The following is a 24,627-nucleotide window of genomic DNA, read 5'->3' as shown; positions in this document are numbered from 1 at the left end:
CAGAGATAGCAATTGTTCATTTCTGCTGAAATTCACTGCAATATATAATTAGTGCTCTAATTAAAGTCATAAGTTAACAATCATTTATCACTTTCTATGTAATGTTACAATTATTTCATGGCAACACAGAGTTGCAGCCAACAGAAGAGCTCTTACCTTGATGTCATTCATGCTTTTGTCAAGCAGCTGAGCAAATTAGGAACAGTTACAGCTAAACACCAAACACACACTGTCAGCCATAAGGGCAGACTTGGTTACAATTACTCTCAGTATTAGTGCCTCACTCTTGATGTAGTAACACTAAATTTAACACGACTGCTTTTCACAAAAGATCAGGCTGGCAATTTACTCGGGAGACTGCTGGGCACAGTGTCACTGGCATACACAAACCCCAGGAATGGAACTGCATTTCCAGGGAGACACCTGGAGATGTCCTCTGCCCAGCACAAATGGCTCAGCAGATCTCAGCACTCTGGGAAGCAGCACCCTCTGGCTTTCAAATCTCATCTATCAGCATCTGATTTGAAAAAACCACAAAAGCCAACCCCAAAAGACTGCTGCACCCTGATAGCAGGTACTAGCCTAACCAAGACATCCTGCTGAACCAGCATTCCCACGACTGCCAGCCAAGAGGAACAGGCAGTGTGAAAGGCTAAGAATGGGCAGAGTTAAAGGTTAAGAGAGGTTCTCCTCTATCACACAGGAGTTTGGGCTGGAGGGGACCTTGACACCCCTGTGGATAGCAATTGCTTGGGGTCTCAAGAGACAAGGACACAATTCCTCTCAAGAAAGTAATGGAGAAGATGGATCTACCATCCTATTCGAAATAGAAATTTACCTGGTGATCTGGGAAGGACATCAAATGGCACTACAATTATTATTTGACTTTGGAATGCTGAGGAACATTGCATTTGTCTATGACACAGGACTTCTGGAAGCTCTTACTTGATCCATAAGAGCAAACCACACCAGTGTGAGCTCACAACTTAAAGATAAATCTAATCCACTTTCCAACTCGACTGTGCAGACAGAAATCTGAAGATGTCACACTGCACTTGAAAGAAGTGCAGGGTAATTCTATATTTTTTAACCAGAACCTGTTCCATCTATTTAAAGGAACAAAGACATTTAAATTTGGCTGTCACTGACATTGTCTATCCCACCGTAACAACAAATGTTGAAGCCCCAGATGGGTTAATATTTATGAGAAAGTCAACAGAACATCAAACAGAACAGGAAATACCATTTCCTGCCAAACTGTCTAAAAGCAGTCATACTGTTAGCACTGCACTTTGCTGGCTTTTATTCCTGTTATCTGACAGACATGAAAAAGCTAAAAAATCTGCTATGCTGAGCCCATGATAATAGCAAAAAAAAAAGTATTATTCCTTAGTAATGGCTCAATTTTCATTTCTTTTTGCAGCCTTATCAGAGAAAAAGATATTTGTTAAATTGTCCTTGGTAGCTGATGACAGCATGATGTGTTTGGCATATTGGTTATGGGGCAGGCCTGAACCTCTGACACCAGCAAAAGAAATCAGACAACCCTCTTGCATTGTCTTTTTTTACCCTATAGATGTGAACAACAATTAACTGAATGAAATCATGCGCTGCCTATCATCTCCATGCATTTTTCTTCTAGAAAGGAAAAAAATCTTCACAAGGATTAGAGGAGGCTGGTGTGCTGCTGTGCCAGGATTTTGGTACTGAAGGCACCCCTGTCAATGGGGTTCCCTTCAAGGCACAGCTGTGTTAGTACACAGAGTAATAACTTTATTAAATTAAAAGCTAGCATTTAGTTGGACACTCTCAAAAATGTAACATAGCCCCTCACACCTTCCCCAAACAATAAAAGAAACAAACAGGAAGACTTCCAGACAGCTCTACACATTAGTAATTCAAAGGCTCACCCTTACCAGCCACATTTGACAGACAAGGAAAAAGATTATCATCTCCTCCCTAAATATCCCTTTTTACTATCATCTACCTAAGTACTGCAGCATCACAGGGAATATATCTAATTCCACTGATTCAAGATTCTGGGCAAATAAAGAGGGAAAGAGGAGGGGGAGATAGAAGGAAAAAAAGGTGGGAAGGAAGGAAATAAGTGAGAGGGGAGAAGGAATTTATTTTCATACATTAAAAAAATATTTTCACTTCCTTAGCTTTAATTCCTTTAATTCTTGTATTTTAAACTACTAATAATCACACATAAAAGGACTTCTTGTTTTTAAAAGTTTCACCTTTAACTGTCCTTGATGTCCTTTTGTAAAACTGCAGCTGCTTTTTTGGGACAAAATGGCAATGTCCTCTTTGCTGCTGTTCCTTGCCAGCAATTTTCCTCTTACCTCCGCTCTCAAAGCTGAACTGCCCTCACCTCCACACCAGTAACACCATCAAGACTTACCAGCTGCACTGCAGACTATGGCAGGTGGGCTCAGGATGTGCTGCTGGGCTGAGGTCAGATTCAGTTCCACACTGAGCAGCAATCCCTCCTTGTGCATCATACAGCTTGCACACCTCACCTTTTCAGGCTCCAGTTATATGTCATCTGCTGACTCCCATTCTCGATCACACAAAACCTTCCCACAAAATAAAGAGACTCACATGTTCTTATCTGAATCCCTGACAGATGCTTTAGGATTAGGAATCAGGATCTTCTGAAATACACACTTGGAAATAGTGGTAGAAAACAGAAACCCATAAGTGTTGGGGCACAACGACCAAGCAGAGCAGCCCTTATAACCTTATTCTAGAACATGTCAGTAGCCATCACCATGGAGTTTAAATTCCAAGTTATCTTGTCTTAAATGCTCCAAACCAAGAGTGCCACATTATGCCAAGGAAATTGATGTGAGCCCTATTTACTCAAGCTGATTTAAAAATATTTATAAATCCATGGATATATTCACACATCAAGACATGGAGTTGCGTTTCATGCTACACTAAGCAGGGAACCACTGGTACAGAAATCCTTTAAGGAAACAGACATAGGAAAAGTCCTTCTTTCAAGAAGAGTCACTAGGTATTATTTGAACCACATTTTATCCAGTGAACAGTCATTCAGACAGCAGTCATTGATACAAACCCATGTGCTCAATGTAAAACCTCACACTAAAGGCAGGAGAGAGCCCTATTTCCAAAGCCAAAGGCTTTCCATCACCAGTATGGGGCGAGAGGCACGGCTGGGCAGAGTGACACAGACCAGCTGCTCAGGCAGGTAAGGAGCAGAGAGATTATCCATTTGCAGAACTGGCAAGGAGCATTCCTGGAAGAAGTGGGTTTCAGTGTGGCGTGGATGGCAAGATAGGGTGCCTGCCACAACTGACACACTGTTCCCTGCACAGAGAGGCATTAACAGGCCCGGAGACAAGTGGGAGAGACACAAAGCACAACAAGGATCCAGGACTGGATGGGGTGAGGGCAGCAAAGCAGGGAGGCGGTAGATATGAGAATGAAGGAATGAGAGAAAGATAATATTTAACTGGGACATACAGGCCATGGCAAGTGCATTTGAAGGGTTCTCATTGTAAAATTAACTCTAAAAAGAAAAAAAAAAAGGAGATAAACTTCATACTAAGGCATCTCAGATAGTGTCTCACTGTACTACAGCTCATCCTGCCCACTGCAACACAAAATTTGTAACGTCCATCTGAAACCTCTCTGCAAACAGTTTTCTCCTCATCCTTTCTGAGGAAAGAATACATAGAAGGCAAAAAGTATTTCATGGCCAACATCCACAGCAAGCTGGAACTATCATAGTTACAGAAAAGCCTCCCAAAACTATCATTCCATCTTCTTCCATTTCCAAACCAATCAGACTTAAACCACTTGGAATTGGTGTGTTACATGATCTCCAATTCTTTTCCAAAGACTACAGAAACACGGAAACAACTGGGTATGTATTTGAAATATAAAAAGAAGGATCTGGAGGTTTCTGAAAGACACCTGAAGAAACGTAATAATCTACCTTGACTGCAACGGGGTTTTTTGTTGTTTATATCAGGGATTTCCTAATGTTGCTGTTAAATCATATGTTATTATTTGACCAGGAAAGCCAAATTTCTGTTCACGTATCTTCTGAATTTCTGTTTTGTAGGTTCTCTTACAAAACCTCTGAAACAGTTTTCATTGATTTAGAAGAAGCTATGAGGATAAATTCACACAGCACTAAAGAGACCAGTATAATTCAACCCTACTTAACGTTGTATGACTTTGTTTCCATCAGTGTTTGCAATTTTAGCTGTTTAATGAAAGGGTGTCAGCAGAACAGAAGCACTTTGCAATCACACAGCTCAAAGGAAAAAACAACTGTTACTCATGTAAAAGGCAACTGTTGCCTAAACTGAGATGCAGCTTTGGAATTGGCACATGCCTTTCAGTGACTTACTTCCAGATGAGAGCTGCTTATGACATTTAAGGTCTGCATGGCCACTGTAATTGCTCTCTGTGCACTGCTGGAAGTCCACCTGCTAGCCATGAATTGAAGGGAAAAACGTGTGCCTATACACTGACAATAGAAACATGATGGCTCAGCACCTATTTTAGTATGCATTGCAAATATGTGAATACAAAAGGTATTCACACACCACATGATATTCTAGAATAAATATCAAAGTCTGCTCATTACTGGTTTTAATACTTACTCATCACTCCCTTTCTCTCTGCACACAGAAGCAGAGGTGTGACCCAGGACTTGTTCTCCCTGTCAATGCACAGTAGCCCTGTACAATGAACTTCCATGTATGTGTTTTGTTCCATATAGCTTGAAGTTCAAAGACATGAAAAAGTTCTACCCCTAGCATGGCCAAATTTAGGCCCCTAAACCACTTTTGAGACTTGAGACCACTTTTGAGGCTTTTCTAAGTAACAAAAAAACAAGAAAAAAAAAAGAGAAGCCAGGAAAAAGGCTGTACACTTGTATCTTCAAAGAGAGACAGAGATTGCTACAAATACCACAAGTTATTTATGGCGTGTGAAATGCAACAGAGGCATTCCTAACAAAAGACATCAAGCCTGGCCTGTGCCATGGCACTTGCACAGCAATGAGAAAGCTCTTTCACGGGACAGACTCCAAAGATGACTTACTATCTAAACAAGCACAGGCCAATCAATAGCCCCCAGGCTGACTTCAGCCCACCACTTTCACTCAAAGACTCAACAAGCTCTGAATTCTTTCTCCTGCCCCTACTCACAGCATGGAAAGCAGTGCTGTGTTTGCTTCCAAAGGGGAGAGAAAGGGATGTGGAGCATCCTGCCCTCCCTCAAACTGAACATACATTTTGCACTGTATCTGAGTATAGGCAGCCTTTCCTTCCTCTGCTGACTTTTTGGCTCAGACTCCCCCCAGGGCTGCCAGAGTTTGCACAGGACTAAGAGGAAAAGAAGGCAGGGAGTGGAGAGTGGGCAAGAAGGAAGCTGCACCAGGCCCCTCACAGCAGAGGAAAGAGATGGAAGAAGTAGTTCAAGGCTTCATTAAACACCACTGTGGCCAGAGGGTACTACAGCAGTCTTCTCCCTTCCTCTCATGTAACTCTGCATGCACTTGTTCTGTCCCAGTGCCTGGCAAAAGCTCAGTTCACAGGAGAATCTTCTCACACTTTAAAAATACATTTTCTTCAAACCACGTCAACCTCTGCCCCCAAACCACAAGAAAAACCCAATCTAGAACACGGAGCACTGAGGAATTTGCATCAAAAGACAGACACATTAACCCTTAGTTGAAATGTTCCAGACGGCTTTTGGGTAAAAGATGTTTCTAAGTCTTGTCTGCAGAGCCAGTGTGCTCTCCATGTGGGGAGATTTTAACTTAGCCCTAGGAAAAGCAGAGCCACATGTTACAAAACACTTAAGAGTCCAGAATTTAATTCTTGCCTATAAATTAGAAGCTCACTGTTCAAAACCATCAACCTAAACATAGTTAGCAAAGCAGGTACATTGAACAGCAGTCATGGGCAAGCAATACATTTAGATGATGACAGTTTAAAAACTAAAATCCAAAGATAATAGATTTTTTCTTTTTGCTATTCTAAGCAGTCCTAGTTATTCCAGTTTCAGAGAGAGTATTTCTGTACTATCCTTGATAAACAGTAAAAATACATTAAAAATGAAGGGGTTTTCCCCCCCTCTATCATATCCAATTCAATTGCATTCATTAAATTTCATTATATCTACATCATTTAATTTAGGTCAACATGTCAAAGTAACCTAGGATCATGTTTGCTTTAAGTCAGCCAGCATTACTCTCCTACCTGAACAGCCCATTTCAGACTCAGTGACAGAACTGCCCTCCACTTCCTCCTCTACACTCCATGAAGGAAAAAGGAGGGAACTACACTGGAATTTAAAAAAATCACTCCAATGCTCACAGCATACTGAGCTTCTGTACAATGCATCTTATACAACTGCACAATAGCAAAAGCAGGAAGAAAATCTTGTAGTATGTTAATTGTTATTTAACAATGAGCGCATTAGTAATTTAAAATGTAATAGAGTGTGTCTTTCAATTTTTGGTATTTCCTTTTTATTTTTTCTTTGATTTTGCAGAGATAAAACCTTGTTTCACAGAGGCAGCAGAAGAGTACTGTTGCAGGGAGGTATCTATCTCCATTTCCCCATATTTTCTTGGGATCCCAATGACAGTAGCTGCAGTTCACACTGGTGTCTGCACAGTATGAACCCAAACACGTCACAAATGCATCCAGGTTTCCCCATCTGATGTATTTTTATACAAGCTTAAAGAACATCTACATTATGTCATCTCAAAACATTACACTGTGTTCCAAAACACGCAGTATTTGGGTTCCAGCTGAAAAGTTACATTACAGCACCCAAGCAAAGAGGCTGGATGTTAACTCCCAGAGTACAGGCTGGGAAGGAGAGGCTGGGCAGCACCACCTACCCCCAGTGCTCCAAAGGAACTTCCTCCCTGTGTAAAATCTATGAACAAAAAAGCAACATTGCCTTCTTTCCTGGGTTTATCATAAAGAAAAATTAGGAAGAAAAGAAAAAAACAAGTAGAAAAGTCCTTCCCAGCTCCGGAAGGCTTCACTGACACACATCACTATTTAACACTAAAGCAGCTCAGTAGCCTCCTATTAGACTGCTATTTGGAGTCTGTTTGTGCTCTGCCCAGAAAGGGACAACGTGAGCAGAAGTTATTTACACTAAGCAAGGACACAAAGGACAGGCAGCCTTCAGTTTTTCTAAATTTTACAAGAGAGGTAAAAATTTGCCCATATCAGAAACAAGAGGAGTAAGGCAGACTACAAAGCCAGGCAAATTATTCATACATATGGGGCAGGACAGCCTGTGATGAGGACAAACTTGGAGACAATCATTCTAAGGCTTTTACTATAGATTTATTACAAGACCTCAGGCAGTTAGCTCCTGGTATTTTGTTTTTCTTATCAACAAAAACAGGGATAAAGTCAGCATTTGCTAAAATAAGAATATGTAGTTATTACAAAAAAGACAGCAAGTATCATTCAGATTAAGAAAAATTATTGTTGAGTTCTGTGAAATGCAGGGAATCCTAAACTGGAAACATTACACACATGACAAGTAAGTCTTTGTGTAATAATCACATCTGTGTCACTACTTTACAGGCTTTTGACCTTGTGCTAGAAAAGTTACAAACATGTTTTGACTTCTGGACAGTGACACATGCACTGCAGAACTGCCTGTTATAAACCACAACAATATTAAATTGTCTCTCTGTGTATCCATCCTCCTCCAAAGCCAACACAAGGCTTAATTTTCCAGCTTCTCTTTCTCTTTGCTATTGATGTTCATTCTCTCCCTCCCAAGACCCCTTATTTAACCTTGTAGGCAAAAAGAAGAAAGTTAATGCAATTTCTACAAACAGAGAGCATTTTGAGTTACTCAAGCTGACTCACTTTCCATGAATTTAAAACAAAATGTTAGTCAAGTGACAGATGAGAGACAACAGTAAAAACCCTGCATTTAATCCAAGTGCATGGGTCTCCCAGCCTCCTAAATGACTGCCCAGGGGTGCATATTAATGGATTATCTGCACAAGTTATTCACCAACCTGACGAATCTTTCTTGCAGCTCTCTTAGTTTCTTTCCTTCGTTTTATTGTCTTCTTCAGCCTCTCCTTCCCCACAAAGTCTTTTCTCTTTTCCCCCATTTTCTCCAATGCTTTTCTTCTTTCTAAACCATTTTCTTCCCTTCTCTGTCTCCACCCTCTCTGAGGCTCTGTTCCCTTATCTCCTTTCCCTCATTGCTGCATCAATTTCATCCCCAGTGCCAGATGAAGTTCCTCGAATTGCTCAGGAGCAGACTTTGCCCCTTTTGTCTGCCTGCAGAGGAGGGAGCCTTACAGCTGGAGAATGTGCAAGTAGTGCATTCTTCCTGTGCCCTTTGCTTGGTTTGCCCTTCCATCTGGGCTCCAGCAGCCAGCTGAAAGCAATCAGATCCTTGCCTGGGCCAGACCAAGTGATCTTGGGATACCCCAGCTGAAAAACATCTACAGAATTACTCATCAGACACTTCAAAACAACAACAACAAAAAAAAAAGCTAAGAAAGGAGACTACTTGCAGATAACGGGGGTCTTGTGCTTGAGCATGTAAGGAACATTACACAGGCTATTAATGAAAGGGAAGTTTTTGAGAGTAGATTCATGAACAAGGTTCACAGGTAAATTACAAATATGCACAAGTTATTTAATATTTCAACATTGCACAAGGTTGTTAACAGTCTAAATATGCCTGTCAAGTTGTCTGCCCTGAACAAACCTTAGATTCATTTCAAATGCAAAGGCCTGCTATAACAGAACTACCAGCTTCAGGCTGCAGGTGATTCTCCCTTATGCTGGTGTCATGAACAAACTCTCTCTCAGCCATTAGAACAGGATGAGGCTTTCTCTGTATGCATGTGCTTTAAAGATTACTGCACCAGTTGTTTGCATTTTTTTCCAGGGAAATAGACAAAAAATCTGGTAACTGGTGTGTGAAGTCAGTGCATGAACACCTGTGTACATGCACACAGAGTCTATTTTGTGTACAACACCATGATAGACTCACTGCCTCTATAAATGCATTACTTGGGCTCACCCTGGACAAACAGTAGACACCAGAACATCCTCAGAAGAAAGGAGTCTTTCACAATCCAATTTCTGTCTTTGAAATAGCTGAGGTAACACTGTACCTTCTCGACAGATGAGGTTTCCAGTGTTATTTCATTCACAACACGGAAGTCCAATCACGTAACAAGAAAAGGCCATACAGAGTAGGCACAGACAACTCTGTTATCATTATCCAGGTACCAAGGTAGTGGGTGTACCCTGTGAGGCTGCAAACCACACACATTACCTTCCTGAGAGACTACAACTCAGCACTGGGGGTCACAAACCAGTTCATCACCCACACTAGAAATATACTAGAAATACACAATCACGATATAAACAGAGACATTATTATTTGTAAAGTACATACCACAAAAACATGCATTGGAAACTAAGGGGATCTATTCTTTCAGGGAGGAATTATGGTGGCCCCAGGTAAAGTGAAAAGGAGAGGAACCCATACTGTGCAGAAGAGAGAGCCATGTAATGCAGCCTTCCATGTGAGAGAGACAGCCAGTACGCAGGGATTGGACATCACGACTCTCTGTGCTTGGCTGCAGCGGGATGGAAAGAAACCTTTGCCAAAAAAAAGACACGTGGAGTACCAGCCCAATGCCAGACTGCTATTAACTTGTTTAACGATGGAAGAGAGATGAGGAGCAAGATCTTGCACAGCTCTTTTGTAAAAACAATGTCACAGTACTTTATGTAAAGGATGAGGACTGCAGCCAGCAGTGCTCAGCCAAAATAATTAAGAACTGGAAATAATAGTATAACATGAAGTTTAGTACTAGCTAAGCGTTAGCAAGCTGATTTCTAGGAGCACTGACTGGCCCATTCCCATTTTAAAAACTTCCAGTAACATATTGTTGCAGTGACAGACACAAATGAAGCAACAGACATATTAATTTCCCTTTCTTGTGCACAGCTATTCAGCTCTCCTGGGCAGTGGCAGAGAATGTTCACAAAGCAACTTTCAAACAACTGTTTCCTATTAGAAGAGACAAAGAGTTTCACAACAAAGTTTCAAAATACAATAAATTATTTACCTTCCAGATGATGCTGATCTATTTCACCAGCTAGTTCAGTGAATTGCCATTTCTACTTGAAAGCTTAAGGAGGCAATGGAAACATACTGAAGTAGTGCTATACACCATTAACACCTGATAGTACCACTCCTTCCACCTGCTGAAGAGTTGGGTAATTAATGTAGAATGAGTTACTTCTGCCAAAACACTGCAGTTACTAGTCTCTACCAGCAAGATACACACATTTATTCCACCTTCAATCTCTGTTTCTACTTTTTATCTTTCAGGGCACTGCAGAAGTTCCTCTCCCATACAAGACTAAATGACAAACACCCTTACTTCCGCCAACTCATTTTTCCTGATTATAATGGCACCTTTTTCTTTTTAGAAACAGATTTGTGTGCTGAACACCAGCAACTTTTTTTCCCTATTAAATGAATAAATGAGCAAAAGTAAAGGTGAAGTACACAAAAGAAAAAGGAATCTATATGAAGACAGTAATGAGCTAAAAGACACAACACTTTTCTCTAAGACAGTTTAGACATTTGATCCCTATGCTCTTACTGAAGGTTTGCACCTAGAGCAGGTGCTGTTCAAATGTTACCAGCAGAGGTCCAGCTGAAATTCAATACAGGATGTACACAAAAAGCAGTACCAGAAGGCTTAATCCTTTGGTCTTTACACATAATTCTTTACGCATTACACATTTATGCTTTCCTTCCTTTGTAGCTGCCAGTTATTTGCAGACTCTTGACAGCAGCTGAGCCAACTTTCAGCACACTCCAACACAAGCCAGATTCAGTGTAACTGGAATACAAGGTGCTGATACATCCAGAGCAAGATGTTATGAGAACTAACAGACCTCGCTGAATGCACCCAACTTTTTTTCTGTGCGAATATTCCCTTCTGGCACAAAAAGTCAGCTGAAGTTCAGTCAGAAATTTCAGGTTCTGTGGGACTTTTTTACAATAACAACATAACATCTTTGCTGCAAAATGGCTGTGCCATACCAGCATCCCTGTGTGCAAGGCACAGAGGCTGGAGGGAGCCCTAACACACCTCAACAGACCTGCCACCCTGGCATTCTGTGTTACAGACCCAGAGGCAGCAATCACTGCCCAGGACAGAACATCACAGCTCCACCTGGCAGCCCCAAAACTGCAAACCTGGTTACATCTGCCAAGATACAGTGGTTAATTCTGCCCAGTCTAGCTGATATAGGTAGGAAAGATTTAACCCCGAAGGGAGCAGCTTTGTACTCTGTCATGAGACCTCAGCATAAAGCATTCTGTAAAGCATTGCCTTTCAAAGGCAAGATCACTGGAAACCCAAAAAAGTATGGTAAAAAGATGGTAACTTCATTAAGTTCCCCAGAGCCATACATATTCAACACAGCAAGCAACTCAGACTTCAGAATCATTGTGCCTACTGGTGAATAAAACACATCTGGAAGTCCCTAACTGATCCCACTCAGTGGTGTAACTGAAACCAGCATTTGGTCTGGCGTCTTCAAATCTTAACTCCAGTATCTTTAAAAGACCATCTTTTCAGATCTGAACTGTATTTGCCTCATATATTGAATCAAAAGCCCTGATGAAATCCAGCACCAGTGTGTTTCATCAGTCAACAGGAAGTCACTTACAGAAGTGGCAGATGATTTTTGTCGCCCCACAACTGAAGTGTCAATGTTTTAAAGAGCTTGAATAAAACACACTGTGAATATAGGAGGAGTAATTAAATGCTACATTCTTAAGACAGCAGTATAAGATTTGTTAGTAACACATTAAAAACCCCACTCTCCTCTAAAGAAACAGACCGTCAGTTTCAGATTTGCTTCATCAATTTCATTGTCTGTCTCTACACTCTTGCAGTAAATACACAGCAGAGTAAAACATACTGCTAACAGAATTTAATTTATAATACTTCAAGATGCAATGAGACAATACAATAGTTTAGCTGGTACCTGAAATACACCCTCTTAGGAGACAACTACTCAGCACAGTGTCCGGTCAGAGCCCAAACCAACCATGATGGTTCCTTGAAGGATACCACCAAACTTCATCAGTGTAGTGCATCCTGTTTGAGGTCTGTGCCCACAGGGCAGGACCCCATAAATCTGTTGGTGGTGAGGTTGTAGGGATGCTTCAGGATATGACAAGGGCAGAAAGCATGTACAGCATTGTGGGAAGTTAGGAGAGACATGTAAGTTCTTCTAAGCTTTCACAAGTCAGGAGCTTGGGAATGCTTTATGAAGACCTTCAAAGCTGACTGTAAAAGCACTTCAAATCTAGTGACATAAAGAAAACAACTCACATTTGGTGCACAGATACCTACAAACTGTGAACTGACTGCTGTCTCTAAACACAGCAGTCACTTTAGCACAGCTCTCCACTGGTACTGGGGAAAGCCCCTCAGAAGATGGAAAATGTCTGCTAACTTTATGGGAACACAGTTGCAGAAATACTTCCTGTTTTATGCAGAGAGAATGCATTACAGCTAGGCACTGCCATGGGGTAAACTTTGATGAGTGATGACCTTTCACTTACAACTTTCCCTCTACTTCATGAGCTGTGTTGTCTGAAAAACTAGAAAAGGAGAATATTTATCTGAATTAAATGATTCACAGAAATGATATGCTTAATCATCTAAAGAGTCATATAACTCTCATAACACATAGCCTTAAGTCCAAACGAATCTTAATACCAAAATGGCTAATAAATGACTCATAAATGCCTAGCGATTTGAAAAGGCTAGTAGATATTTCGCTGTGAGCCCTAACAATTTGCCATCTATGCCCATCAGCTAAGGATTTAGGTACAACTGTGGAACGGGAGGAGAAAATAGAGTTAAAATAGTGTGTTTACAGTCTGCAGCCCTGTTGTGCTATTCCACTGATGGAGAGACACGGGGCCTGAAGCCCCACGCGATGCATTTTAGAAGCGAATGCAAGTAGGAAGAACAGAGTCTGTGTCCCTCTGGCATTTCAGGCTTCGTGCGAGGGTTTTCCAGTGGAAATCCCCGTGAGCGCACACGCCTCTCGGAGCGATGGTGACACGGGGCAGCGCAGGACCGATCCCCCACGTGATGGGCACACACCGAGCACCCGCGCCCGTCCTGCCAGCGCCTGGGCGCTCCCCGCCTGGCGCTGCAGCCGCCGCTGCTAAGCTCAGCCGAAGGCAAAGAAAACTGGCTAAAGCGAGGGGAGGATGCCGGGCCGCCGGCGAGGGCTGTCAGCGGGGCTGTCAGCGAGGTTGTCAGCCGCCGGCCGCAGCACGGGCACGGGGAGGCGCGGAGCACAGCGCGGAGCGCAGCGCGGCAGCACCGCGGCGACGGCCGAGCGGCTGGGGCGGGCCAGCGCTGCCGCGGGCTGCTCCGCTCGGCGCCGGGCGGGCCGGGGCTCCCAGCGCTGCGCCCCCCGCCCCGGCGCTGCCGCCGCGCCCTCCCCGGGACCCGAGCGCGCTTCGCACCTGGGCCGGTGCCCGGTGCCCGGTGCCCGCAGCCCCGCCGGGCGCTGCCCCGCCGCACTCACCCGCAGCTGCAGCCGCCCGCTGGCGGCCGCGGCGGCCGCGCTGTGCCGCAGCTCCGCCGCCTGCCCCGGCCGCAGGAGGCTCCGCGTGAAGCGCCGCGTCCGCTCGCCGGCCATGGGCGCCGGCAGCCCCGCGCTCCGGCCGCCGCTCCCCGCCCGGGCCGCGGCGCCGTCAGGAAGCGGAACTGGGGGTTTCCCTCCCGCTCCCCCCGCGCGGGGGAGGTGTGCGGGGCGGGGGCCTCCCGCCGCCGGGCCCGCCGACCCTCCCCGGGGCAGCGTCGCGCCCCCGCCGCCCGCGCTGGCCATGTGCGCGCCCGCAGCGCCCGCCCGAGAAGCGCCCGGGGACAGCCCCGCGCCCGCCCCGGCTGCTGCCAGACGGCTGCGCACCGAGGGGCATCCACCCGCGCGGGCCCCCGGGGGACACCAGCTCCGGGGGGAGCCCGAGCCGGGCCGGCGCGGCCACACCGTGCTCTAGTGCGTGTGGGCACCAAAGGATGCTCTCCCGGCAAGGCTGCGGGTGGGCTCGGCAGGGGAAGAGCTGCTCTTGGTATTAACCACTTGCCAAGGTGGGAACCCCGGCTCACGGGACGAAACTGGTGTGGTCACCAGGTTTCATGAGAAATCAACTCTCTGGTCATCACCACCATCCATGGAACTCATAGAAAGCATCCTGCAAGCAGCGAGGGTTGCTGCAGACCCTGAACGGTTGAGGCTGAATGTCTCCCAGTCCTTCTGCCAGCTGGAATGGCATCCCTCTTTCTTCACCATGGAAAACTCAGCCGATCCACAATTAAGTTTAGCCATTTAAGCCCACAGAAATTACACAATAGTCACAGCTCTCCCAGCCCCCAGCAGAGCCATCATACCTTCTATTAGTAGGAATACAGCTTTATGCCTTAACACTAAAGCTTCCATGTGGAGAATATAGGATTGCTGTCAGAGCTGTATCCTAATTTCTTTGCACAATAATACTTGCATTCTCCTCTGTCATGCAGAGTTTTCCTTATTCAGCTAAACTGGCAGGCGTGGGAACGGAGGTAACCATGAGAGATAACACATCTGAGCGCATGGCAATCTCTGTAAGGAAAGATTGAAATAAAACCCGAGGAACTTCAGGTGTAATCCCTGAAGGGCAATGCTGCTGTACACGTGTGAGGGCAGCAGCTAAAGCTGCAAAGGTGCTAAACCACAAGACCCAACAGAGTCTAGCATTTAGTTAGGCTGTTGTATCATGGAATTCAGTGTTGCAAGAGCTCCTGGCTTACATCCTGCCCGAGAAGCACCGTGTGTGTGTTGAGGTAGTTGGCTGTAAGACACAGCAGGTTGCAGTGTGGGACGAATTCACTTCAGCCTCCTCCTGGTTCCCAGTTCTTTCCTCCAACCTTACTCAAGATACCAAAGGCAGCCATGATAACAGAATTTAGATACTGCTCTGCAAAGGAAATATTTCCCCATCAAGTGAATTATCTGAAGTGCGGAAGTGCCCCAGAATTGGTTTAAAACAGTTAAATATTATAGTCTAGCCATTTCTACCAGGCAACAGGTGTTACACTGTAAGATCCTGGAGATGACATCTGTTTGAAGCTAAAGCTCAATAAGAAAATACTACTTCATCGGAAAAGATTTCTTGAGAAATTTGACACAAAAAAAAGCTACTGTGAGATAGAAAAGGGGAGCCCATTAATTTTGCAAACAATCCATATAAGGCTCATTTTAGGAATGCAGCCTGATGTTACAAAGAAAGAATAAAAAGGAGTAAGTAGCCTCAGAGACTAGGGAACCATTCTGCCTCAACAGAAGGATGTAATTTAGGATAAATTTGACTGCAATTGATTGCAGACAGCAAAGAAAATACACATTGCGTATGTGAGAAAGAATAAAGAAAATTAATGGTTCCTTCCATTCAGTATGTGCATGTACATTCTGGAAAATGATTTTAAAAAAATCATCACCATAATCCAGGTCAGAAACCTCCAGCCATCCCTGTCCTTGGGCACAGTACTGTTGCTCCTGCTCAGATGTGGTCAGCTCTGTGGTCAGGCAATAGCAGCCTGTGCTCCACAATACTTCTCCCTTCACAACTGCACATGGGCAAGCTGGGGTTGAGTGAATATGCAGATACTTGTCAGTGAGTGTTTGGCTGCTGAAATATATTAGTAGACATCAAGAAATAAAAGCGCCAGCTGTTTCTACACCACAAACATTTTCAAGCCTGTGGGGAAGCAAGAAATATCCACAAATACTCAAATAATGAGCTAAAAAAGGCAGTTGGATTAAATAGAACCTATTTTTCACTATCATCCTCTTAAGTAAACATTCAGTGATAGTCTAGGAAAGGACCTCTGTCAAAAATAAGCTGAGTCTCTCAAATTGTCACACAGTGCAAAGCACAAATGCCCAAGATTTTACATGCATGTGGTTGTTAACCAAAAAACTGTTATGCAAGAGTAATTCTTTGGGATTGTTTCAGAGTTCCTCTGTATTTCAGAAGTCCTTTGGTTTTCAGATTTCAGTCACTTGTTACACAAGGCCCCTGTAGTCTCTAAGATGCTTCCCTCCATTTGATTTTGGGTACCCCATAGTGTGGTTTTGCTAAAAAAGTATGTATGCTCTATGCCATTAATTCTCCACCTTCAAAAAAAACTGTTACCTTGACAAACACATACTTAGCATTAGTAAAACAGCAGCAACAGCTGTTGTAAGAGCTGTAACTTTGGATATTCAATAAGTCTTGGACTAGAGATCTGGATTTACAGAAACAAGTCATTCCTAAAACATGAGTTTGAAGTCTATTCTTTCAACTACTTAACGCTGACCCCAAGAGATGGGTGACTGTAGCATCACTGATGGAGAGCAATTTCAGCACAGCATATAATGGCTGGCAGTAACCATTTGGACTGGGTTTCCAGCTCAAAGTTGGCTTTGGATCTGGAACAGGTTTTTTTCAAGAATGTTTGGAAAAATTTTGTTTCAATACCACTGCTAATCAGAAGCAAAGCCTTCAATTTGCAGTTGTATTAAATAGCAAGGCCATATGAGTCTCATCTCTGTTTAGCAAGAGCATTAAAACAATATTCTTTCACAACTGTGTGTGAGCTCGAACAGACAATAGCTCCACTTTCTCAAAAATGCATCAAAGAATCGGCTCCAGTTCCCCCAGTGGTCATTTCCCACAGACTTATAGCAAAACAAAAGATAGTGAAACTCTGTTTAGGTTTGCTTCTTCAGCATATTTGGTAATCTAACATTTCTAGAACTGCCTTTTGAAGCAAATCACAGAAATCTATCATTTTATATATCTGTACTGGTAAACGTTCCCAGTATGCATTAGTTTTCTAATGCAGAGATCCAGCTTTGTTATCTGGGGACTCTAGTTCATGCCAACAGGTTACTCAGAAGTGTGAGTGTTTAAACATTTTACCTAACTTTTCTTTGTCCCTGAAATGGTCATTAATTTGTCTAGTGCAAAAGTCATTGTATTTCTTGTACCATTAAGCTGATGCACACAAATGTTTTAGGCAAACATTTTTTTATTTGAGATAACACCTTTTCCCCCACTGCCTCTTCTGCCCCTGACCACAAGTGCAGTTGCTCTTTTATCAGCACATGCTAACTGCAAAGTGAAACTAACTGCTGTGGTTTTTTTATCATCTGAGCTGCAAAACCCCTGAAACATACTAATGTATGAAGCTAAATGAAGCTAATGAAGCGTCATTTTCTTTTGGGCTTTGAATTTTTCCTGGGTGCAATGTAATGTCCATGTGACCTACCTTAGCTTCTAGTACAGTTTGAAGTTGTCACTAAATTCTGATGCAGATGTTTGCTGCATGGAATTAAGAAATCTCCATCACTGCTAATACCACAAGAAAGCTGATTCCTTTAATGTGATTCTAAATGCAAGTGCCTTTTACATTGGTCCAGTAATTCAGAAACTTTTAAGACCTCACTATTCACTTCCCAACGAATTCCCACTCCATCTATTACAAATTACACCACTGCACAATGGTTAATCGTTCTGCTAACTACAGAACATGCAATCCAACCTGCTCACAGGCTCCTGCCCTTCACAGGATGATCATGGTTGCTCAGGAACACAGCTCAGCCTGCCTGGGCAGAGCACACCCCACAGCACTGAGGAGAGCTTCTCCCTCCACAGCTGATCCTGCACTTCATCTGCATTGCTTCATGTCACAGTGGATGCACTCACCAAGTTAGAGGTGATACATCTATTTGAAGCTTCATGTGTCATAACACGAGATAGCAATAGAAGGAAATTAAAACCTGCAAACACAAAATATCTCCTTCAAAGCTCAAATTAAAAACTGCAGAAGTAATACTCTTGCACACACCTTTAATATCTGCACATATAGGCCCACTTTGCTGCAAAGGTTACACTCTGTAAAAACAGGCTTATAGCATAAAGGATATTAAAATAAATAAGTTTCCAGCCCTTCACCTGCCCTTTCTCTAAGGGACCAGGTTGGGTGTAGCTGCCTGAGTAGAGGCAACATTGGCAACAGTAGGGCTATGTTTGCAAGGCAGGTAAAAGAGTCACAGGCTGCCTCTAAATATTTGAAGCTTCCTGCTATGGACTACTCTATGTATTTCTATAAAAATTTAACTATTTCTGATAGATTTGGGAGGATGTAGGCTCATCATTGAAGAGCAACGACTGATAGATCTGAGTGGAACTGTTTTTATTAATCAACAAATGCATGTATGCCTGTAATGAATCAGGATCAAGTTAAGTGTAAATCTCAAACACTGCGCAAACATTTATCTTTTTTATAAAGACTTGTTACTAGAAAACACACTGCTTGTAGAATACAGGCTTTGTCATTATTTTACATGTTCAACAAGGTCAGAGTGTCTTTCCTTAATTACAGAATACCAAATCTGACCTCATATTTAGTTACAATGCCAGGGCAGAATTCTAGTCCTTCTAGAGTGTTAAATATAAGAAGTTAAGAAAAAGAGAACACTGCAGGGTTGAAAAAAAAATCTTCTATATTGAAACGCCACCTAAGTGTTCAAGTACACAATCTAAATGAAAACAAAGATGTATACATATTTAATGGTATCTCTGACCAGGACATGCAATCACCTAAGTAGCCATAAAAATCCAGCATGTCTTGTGGATCTGAATTCATTCATGCTTTGAACTCTAGACATAAGCTCCTCTCCCATTTCAACGTCCTTAAATTTTATATTACAAGGAGTATTTATTCATCCAAACCAGTTTCTTTTGGGTAATGGGTCTTTGCATCATGAATAGGCACAAAATTTACTGACAGTTTTGATGTGGCAATAGTAACATAGTCTTAAACTTGTACAATGTCATTGCAAAGAGGGCACTACTTAATGGTTGAGGCAAAAGTCTGGACACCTGGGTTGATGATCCCTATTCTGCAGAATTTATCTTTCTCTGACTTTCCTCTGGAAGATGGGAAAAACTACATCCTCACATGGATGTACATTAAAGGTGTTCAAATATTTAGTTCATAAAGTCCAAAAGAGTAACAAGGCTAGCTATGGCTCTATGTAAATATTTGTAAGAACAAAAATAATTAATACTAATTTAATAGTGATAATTTTAAGATGTGTATCAGTCTCAGAGCTGGAGTTTCATGAAAAATTTCCATCTAAATATTGTATTCCATTTTCTGATCAGCTATGTAATTCACATTAATCAGTCTCCCAATGACTGGTTTCAATACTTGCCCCTTTACAGTGGTATCAAGTGCAAGAACAGTGTTGTTTATAAAGCATTCAAACACAGCATTCAGAGCAGCATTATAAATACATAGCTAGAACATTAAAAGAAAGGACCTTTTCACTTGAGCTGTGCAAGTGCAAACCCTTGAATTTGTGACAGCTGTATTAGCCTCTTAGGAGAAGATTCACACATGTATTTAAGCACCTTTATGGAGCAGAAGCATCACTCAGTGATTCACAAGACATCCTGTAAGTGCTCAGGCACTCACAGGACTACAGACATCATTAAATACAGTGCTTTTCTTAAGTGTGCAGAAAATAACTAGTTTGCTGTTTAAACCTTTCTCTCTGCAAAGCTGTTATGAATCCTAAAGCATGGCAGCACTGAGCACTGCAGCCCTTCTAAGACTCATTCTTCACATCCTATCTCTGCAGATTAATTTTAGAAATTCTCATAAAATTCTAGCATGGAAGCTGCAAGGAAAATCATGTCAAATCAATTTCAAGTTTATCTTAATCACTGGATGATTGATAGTTCTCAATTTCAAAATATTACTCAATTATCAATTACATTAAACATACATTGCTGAGAGGCTCCATTTAGTATGACTGATGCAATGTCATGCATGATTTAATTGTGACACCAACCCACTTGTAAACAGACTGAGGTCCGTTGTCATGAAAAGCAGATATCTTTTAGATTTAGCCTTGGAGAATGTGCACATAATCATACAAATTAAACTACAGCTCAAGCAAACTTTTCCCTTTTAAAGTAGAAATTCTCCTTGTTCCATGTAGCACTTGACAACTGTTCATCATTAGAACCACCTCTTTAGTTTAAAAATTGGCAGAAAAGTTAAATATAAAATAACAGAAGCTGAAGGTAATTCTGTGATCACAGTCTTAATTTAGGAATATCCAGAACAACTTGAAACTTCTAGTAAGTGTTCCACCTGCACATTTTTCACTGTTCTTATAGATGATACTAAAGGCAAGATTAATTGTCTTCATGCTATTAATTCTCACTTTCATGTCCCATACCTCCATAGCACGTATTCTTTTTCCACAGTAAGCATATTTTACCATTTGTGGAAGTCAATCAGGTCAAGATCCTGACCTTTCCATTTTTAAATGCTGTTTTTCCATGATACTCTATACAAAGTGTACTTGGCATTGAGGGTTGCATTCCAGGAGCCTTCTTTTTCTTTTCTAAACACATAGTCTGCTTGATTTTTCTACTGCCTGAAATGATTAATAGGATGGGTCTCATGACCTCTAAATCTCATTTTAAAATGCATCTTGCCTGCTACCTCACAGGTAAAAATTCCCAGTGGAAATGAACTAGGGTGAGAACGGAATGCAACCATAACTGAATGGGTAATCCTCTTGGGTGAAAGCTGGATGCTTTGTCATATTTTTCTTTCTTAAAAGCAAATGTTGCACAAATGTTTTTCCCTTCATGAAAATGCAGAGCACATAGATGATAAAATCTATGGTATAAAACAATAAACAGCATAACCAGCCAGCCTGTCTTGACTTCTGCCAGACCTCTTGGGCATTGCAGATACACAGTCAGTCAACTCTTTTGAAAAGAGAGACATAACCATAATCAAGAACAAATCAGGCAATAGAAGTAAGGCAGAAAGCCTAGTATATATTTCAGTCATTTAATAAAGGTAGACACAGGTTTCAGTAGAGTACAGGTCCAGTTTGAAGCAGTAGGAAGTAAAGGCTGAACCTACTATTCTCCCTTTCTTGTGGTGATTTGTTGGGGTGCAGAAAGATACCTGTAGCAATGTACTGCTGCCAGGGTGGGAAACTGCTGCTGGAGACTGGAAATTCTGCATGGCTGAATGGGAGTGAAAAGGATAAATGTACTGGACATGATTCACTACTTTCCTTTGGAAGGAAACAATTTCTTTTTTCTTGCTCCATTTGAGGAAAAAAAAAAAAAAAGGAAGCGTAGAGGCTGGAGTTTGTAGTCAGAACACTCAGCTTGTGGAAGAGGTTGAACAGGGAATGCATCCACCAGCTTGCACATCCCTAACTACAGCCAGGAACTTCAATGAGTGACCTCTCCCCTCATCTTTGCCTTCCTCCCACCACCGTGCCTGCACAGGGGGAGGAATTGTCCTCAAATATCACAGGAAAAGCAGAGGCCTTTCCTCTGCTCCCTTTTAGACTGTTCTACTGCCGTGATGGAAAAGTCAGTAGGAGCCCCAGCAGCAGCCCTGTGCAGTCTTGTCCCTGCCACAAACACTCACATGCTGGCTCTGAAAGCCTGTTCCTTGAAGTGGAAACATGGCCACATCGTGGTTTTGAGGGAAGTTTTGTTCTCTATTTCTACTCTTACCTCACACTCAAAGCAACTGAAATCACTTTTCATTTCACTGCATGCACAAATGCTCATGGTGAGACCAAGTCTCCTCACTCACTTTGCCACCAAAATTCAGAAAGATTTAAGATGTCTTCTCTTAAATCCCCCTGAAGTCTCATCTGGACACTGCAAAAATACTGTTGCCAGAGCTGATTTAGCTGTGGAAAATACTCAGATTGATGTAATCTGGCTCTCTATAAAACATCCAGGGACCTGAATTTTCCAAGTTAGAAGACTCTTGGGCCCACTCCCGCTTCTGAGTCAGAAGGGTTGAACAAAGTGCTACACCATAAACATGTGTCAGAAAAAAAATGTAAACAGGCATTCTGAAATTTACTTTCTAGAGGTTTAGTTTTGCCAAAATGTGCTGCTTTCTTCTGCACTTACAGGGGAACTTGTGGAGTAAGGAAAAGGAGATAATCAAGTTATCTTCCCTGTCTCTGTCCAATCCAGTCACAAACAGGTAAATACTAAAAACCCTCAAGAACTCACACAGATGCATTGGCAGGAAAAAGAGGGGAAAATGTCATCACTGAAGTTAAAAAATCTTTGCCTAGCAGCTGATGGTAACCAATTTATGTAAGTGAAAATCCAGAGTATAATCTAGTTCCTGTGACTATAAAAGCTGTTGCTGGGTCCAATTTCCTTGCACCACGTAAAGTTTGTATGCCTTTGAGCAATCACTTGATATTTACAAATGAAAATACTAGAATGGCAATAGGCTTACTTTTAAATTTAGACACATAATAAATTAAAAATAATTGTATTTTAAACAAAAGCTCTTTTCACCTATCCAGCAACTAGGCCAATTTGAGGTCAAGCTCAGATTGTAACTCATACAGTGTGAATGAAAGCAGCAGGTTGTGTGAGCATATTCCACACTGGAGAATCAAATGTCTTCTTTCTGGTGGATTTCTTGAATCTTTGGAGTGTATCACAACATCTATAAATAGAAGTTCTAATACAGTAACAGAGTACAAAAATACTAGTAATATTAGAAAGCCATTTGTTATAAAATGAGAGCACAGATGGGCACCATAGCTATATAACATCCTATGGAGAGAGCTACCCATGGAGACCAACTGAAAATCTGAACAGGAACATTTGCCAGCATCAGTCAATGTAAAATAATTCTGCCCCTCTGACTGTAACAATGACAGGTGCCAAGATATCTCTCCTTTTTCTGTACTCATAAATAAACACATTCAATGAAATGGAATAAGAAGTACTCTGCTTAGGGTAACTCTATACACTTAATGTAACTAGAGAAGAATGTTAAAAACTGGCTTGCAACTGTACTCTGAAGCTGTTATCAGATTCTTGATTTTACTTGATAGTAATGATACATCATGTTATTGAGACTGACCAAATCTCATTAAAGTTCATGAGACTAAATCCACCAATTTTACTGGGCTCTGACATTCTCCACTTCAACAGGAAGAAGATTCCAACTAACTACTGAAGTACGTCTTTAACACGAGGGACAAACTCTCTCCTGAAGTGTACACACATCTTCTCATTCAACTTAATGTGGCAGAAAGGAAAGATGCATACACTACATTTAAGAGAAGATTTTTATAGTAATTACCACACCCTTTTATCTCTACGGTACCTTTTACTTTACCATCTGTGCAGTGGAACACAGAGCTGCTCATATCCCCTGGTGCAGAAAACTGAGTTTAAAAGAAAGCCTTCCCTATTACTTTCTACAGTGGAAACAGTCATGTAGAATGTTCTTTGTCCACCTTCTGCCTTCAACATGCCATGATAATAAACCACCTGTTTTTTTTTTTAAACTTACCTACTGCTACCCTTATTATTAGCTGTGACAGATCACCACAACATCCAGACCCAAATGAGGTTCCACTACAGACCCACCATCTCCCATGCATTTATAAGGCAACAAACTACTGGGAATGACTCATGGGTGGATCAGAGACAAGCAAATAAAAATTCTGCTACCCACATTTGGAGAGTTGGTGGGACAGGAAAACTGAAAGCACTTTGGCACTAAAAGCAGCAGGTAGAGTTCAGAGAAGGTCCCATTTTCATGAACAATGATTCTTAAAAGAAGACTACATTCAGAAAGCTGAAAAAAGATGCAACTTGAAATGTACAACACCTAAAAGAGCACTGAAAACGTCAGAAAATACAAATACTACAGGCTGCATTTGTGCACTGCCTGGGACTTGATACTGCACATTCACAAAGGCATTTACTGTGTAGGTACTTCTCCTAGAGCAGTGGGCTCAGTAGCCAGATATCAAGATCTAAAAATCAGTCTCTATCATCAGCATCTGCCTACATGATAAACTGTCCAGAGGACTTTGGCTGCAGCTCTGGGCCCATCACAGTTAGACTAGTGCTCTGTTTTCTGAGCTGCTTCATCTTCCTTAAGGCCATTTCTTCAACTCTGGAATAAGACATTTCTTCCCTGCTCAGACAGAAGTTCTGTGATACTTAATAGCTCCTTTGAGGGGTAATAACAAAAACCTCAGGGGCTAACATCAGGATTGCTATTATGACTATTTAATATTTATTTATGACTAATGGCACATTAATAATGATAGATCTCTGAGTTCCCAGTTTAACATGCAGGGAGTCCCTGACTGTGTCCTTAAATGTTGTTTTATATGGACCCCAACAGCTTAAAATGTCTAGGCCAGCTTTCTCATCACATTACATTTACACAGAAGTGGAATGATGCATGCAAATCAGACATAACACATGCCATAAACAAAAATGGGGATATTATAGTCATTCCCTCCCCACAGACTCGCAGTATAAAGTCTCTCTTTAAAGCTCTATCCCTATCCAGATTTCACTTGGAGGGGGTGACACTTGAGTTTCTGCCAGCTGATTAGTCACAGGTGGGAGATAAACTCTGTCCCT

The 24,627-nt window shown here is 42.1% G+C and overlaps 1 protein-coding gene across 5 annotated transcripts in view; it reads right to left on the bottom strand.

Moving 5' to 3' along the window:
- Nucleotides 1–13,949, bottom strand: part of DOCK10 (dedicator of cytokinesis 10) — a 146,873-nt gene extending 132,924 nt beyond the window's left edge. For 2 of the 5 annotated variants that reach the window (XM_085069637.1, XM_085069624.1), the window contains exon 1: nucleotides 13,647–13,949. In XM_085069637.1, coding sequence (XP_084925763.1) covers nucleotides 13,647–13,949 — 303 coding nt within the window. Of the gene's footprint in view, nucleotides 1–8,053; nucleotides 8,400–13,646 lie in introns of those variants that run through there. The other 3 variants (XM_085069633.1, XM_085069634.1, XM_085069630.1) reach the window with 2 other exon arrangements.
- Between the last annotated feature and the right edge of the window lie 10,678 nt (nucleotides 13,950–24,627).

Source organism: Lichenostomus cassidix, chromosome 9, assembly GCF_008360975.1.
Source record: "Lichenostomus cassidix isolate B80296 chromosome 9, HeHo_3.0, whole genome shotgun sequence".
NCBI classification, from domain to species: Eukaryota; Metazoa; Chordata; class Aves; order Passeriformes; family Meliphagidae; genus Lichenostomus; species Lichenostomus cassidix.
The sequence above is the reverse complement of the archived record's forward strand: the minus strand, read 5'-3'. Positions and strand labels throughout refer to the sequence as shown.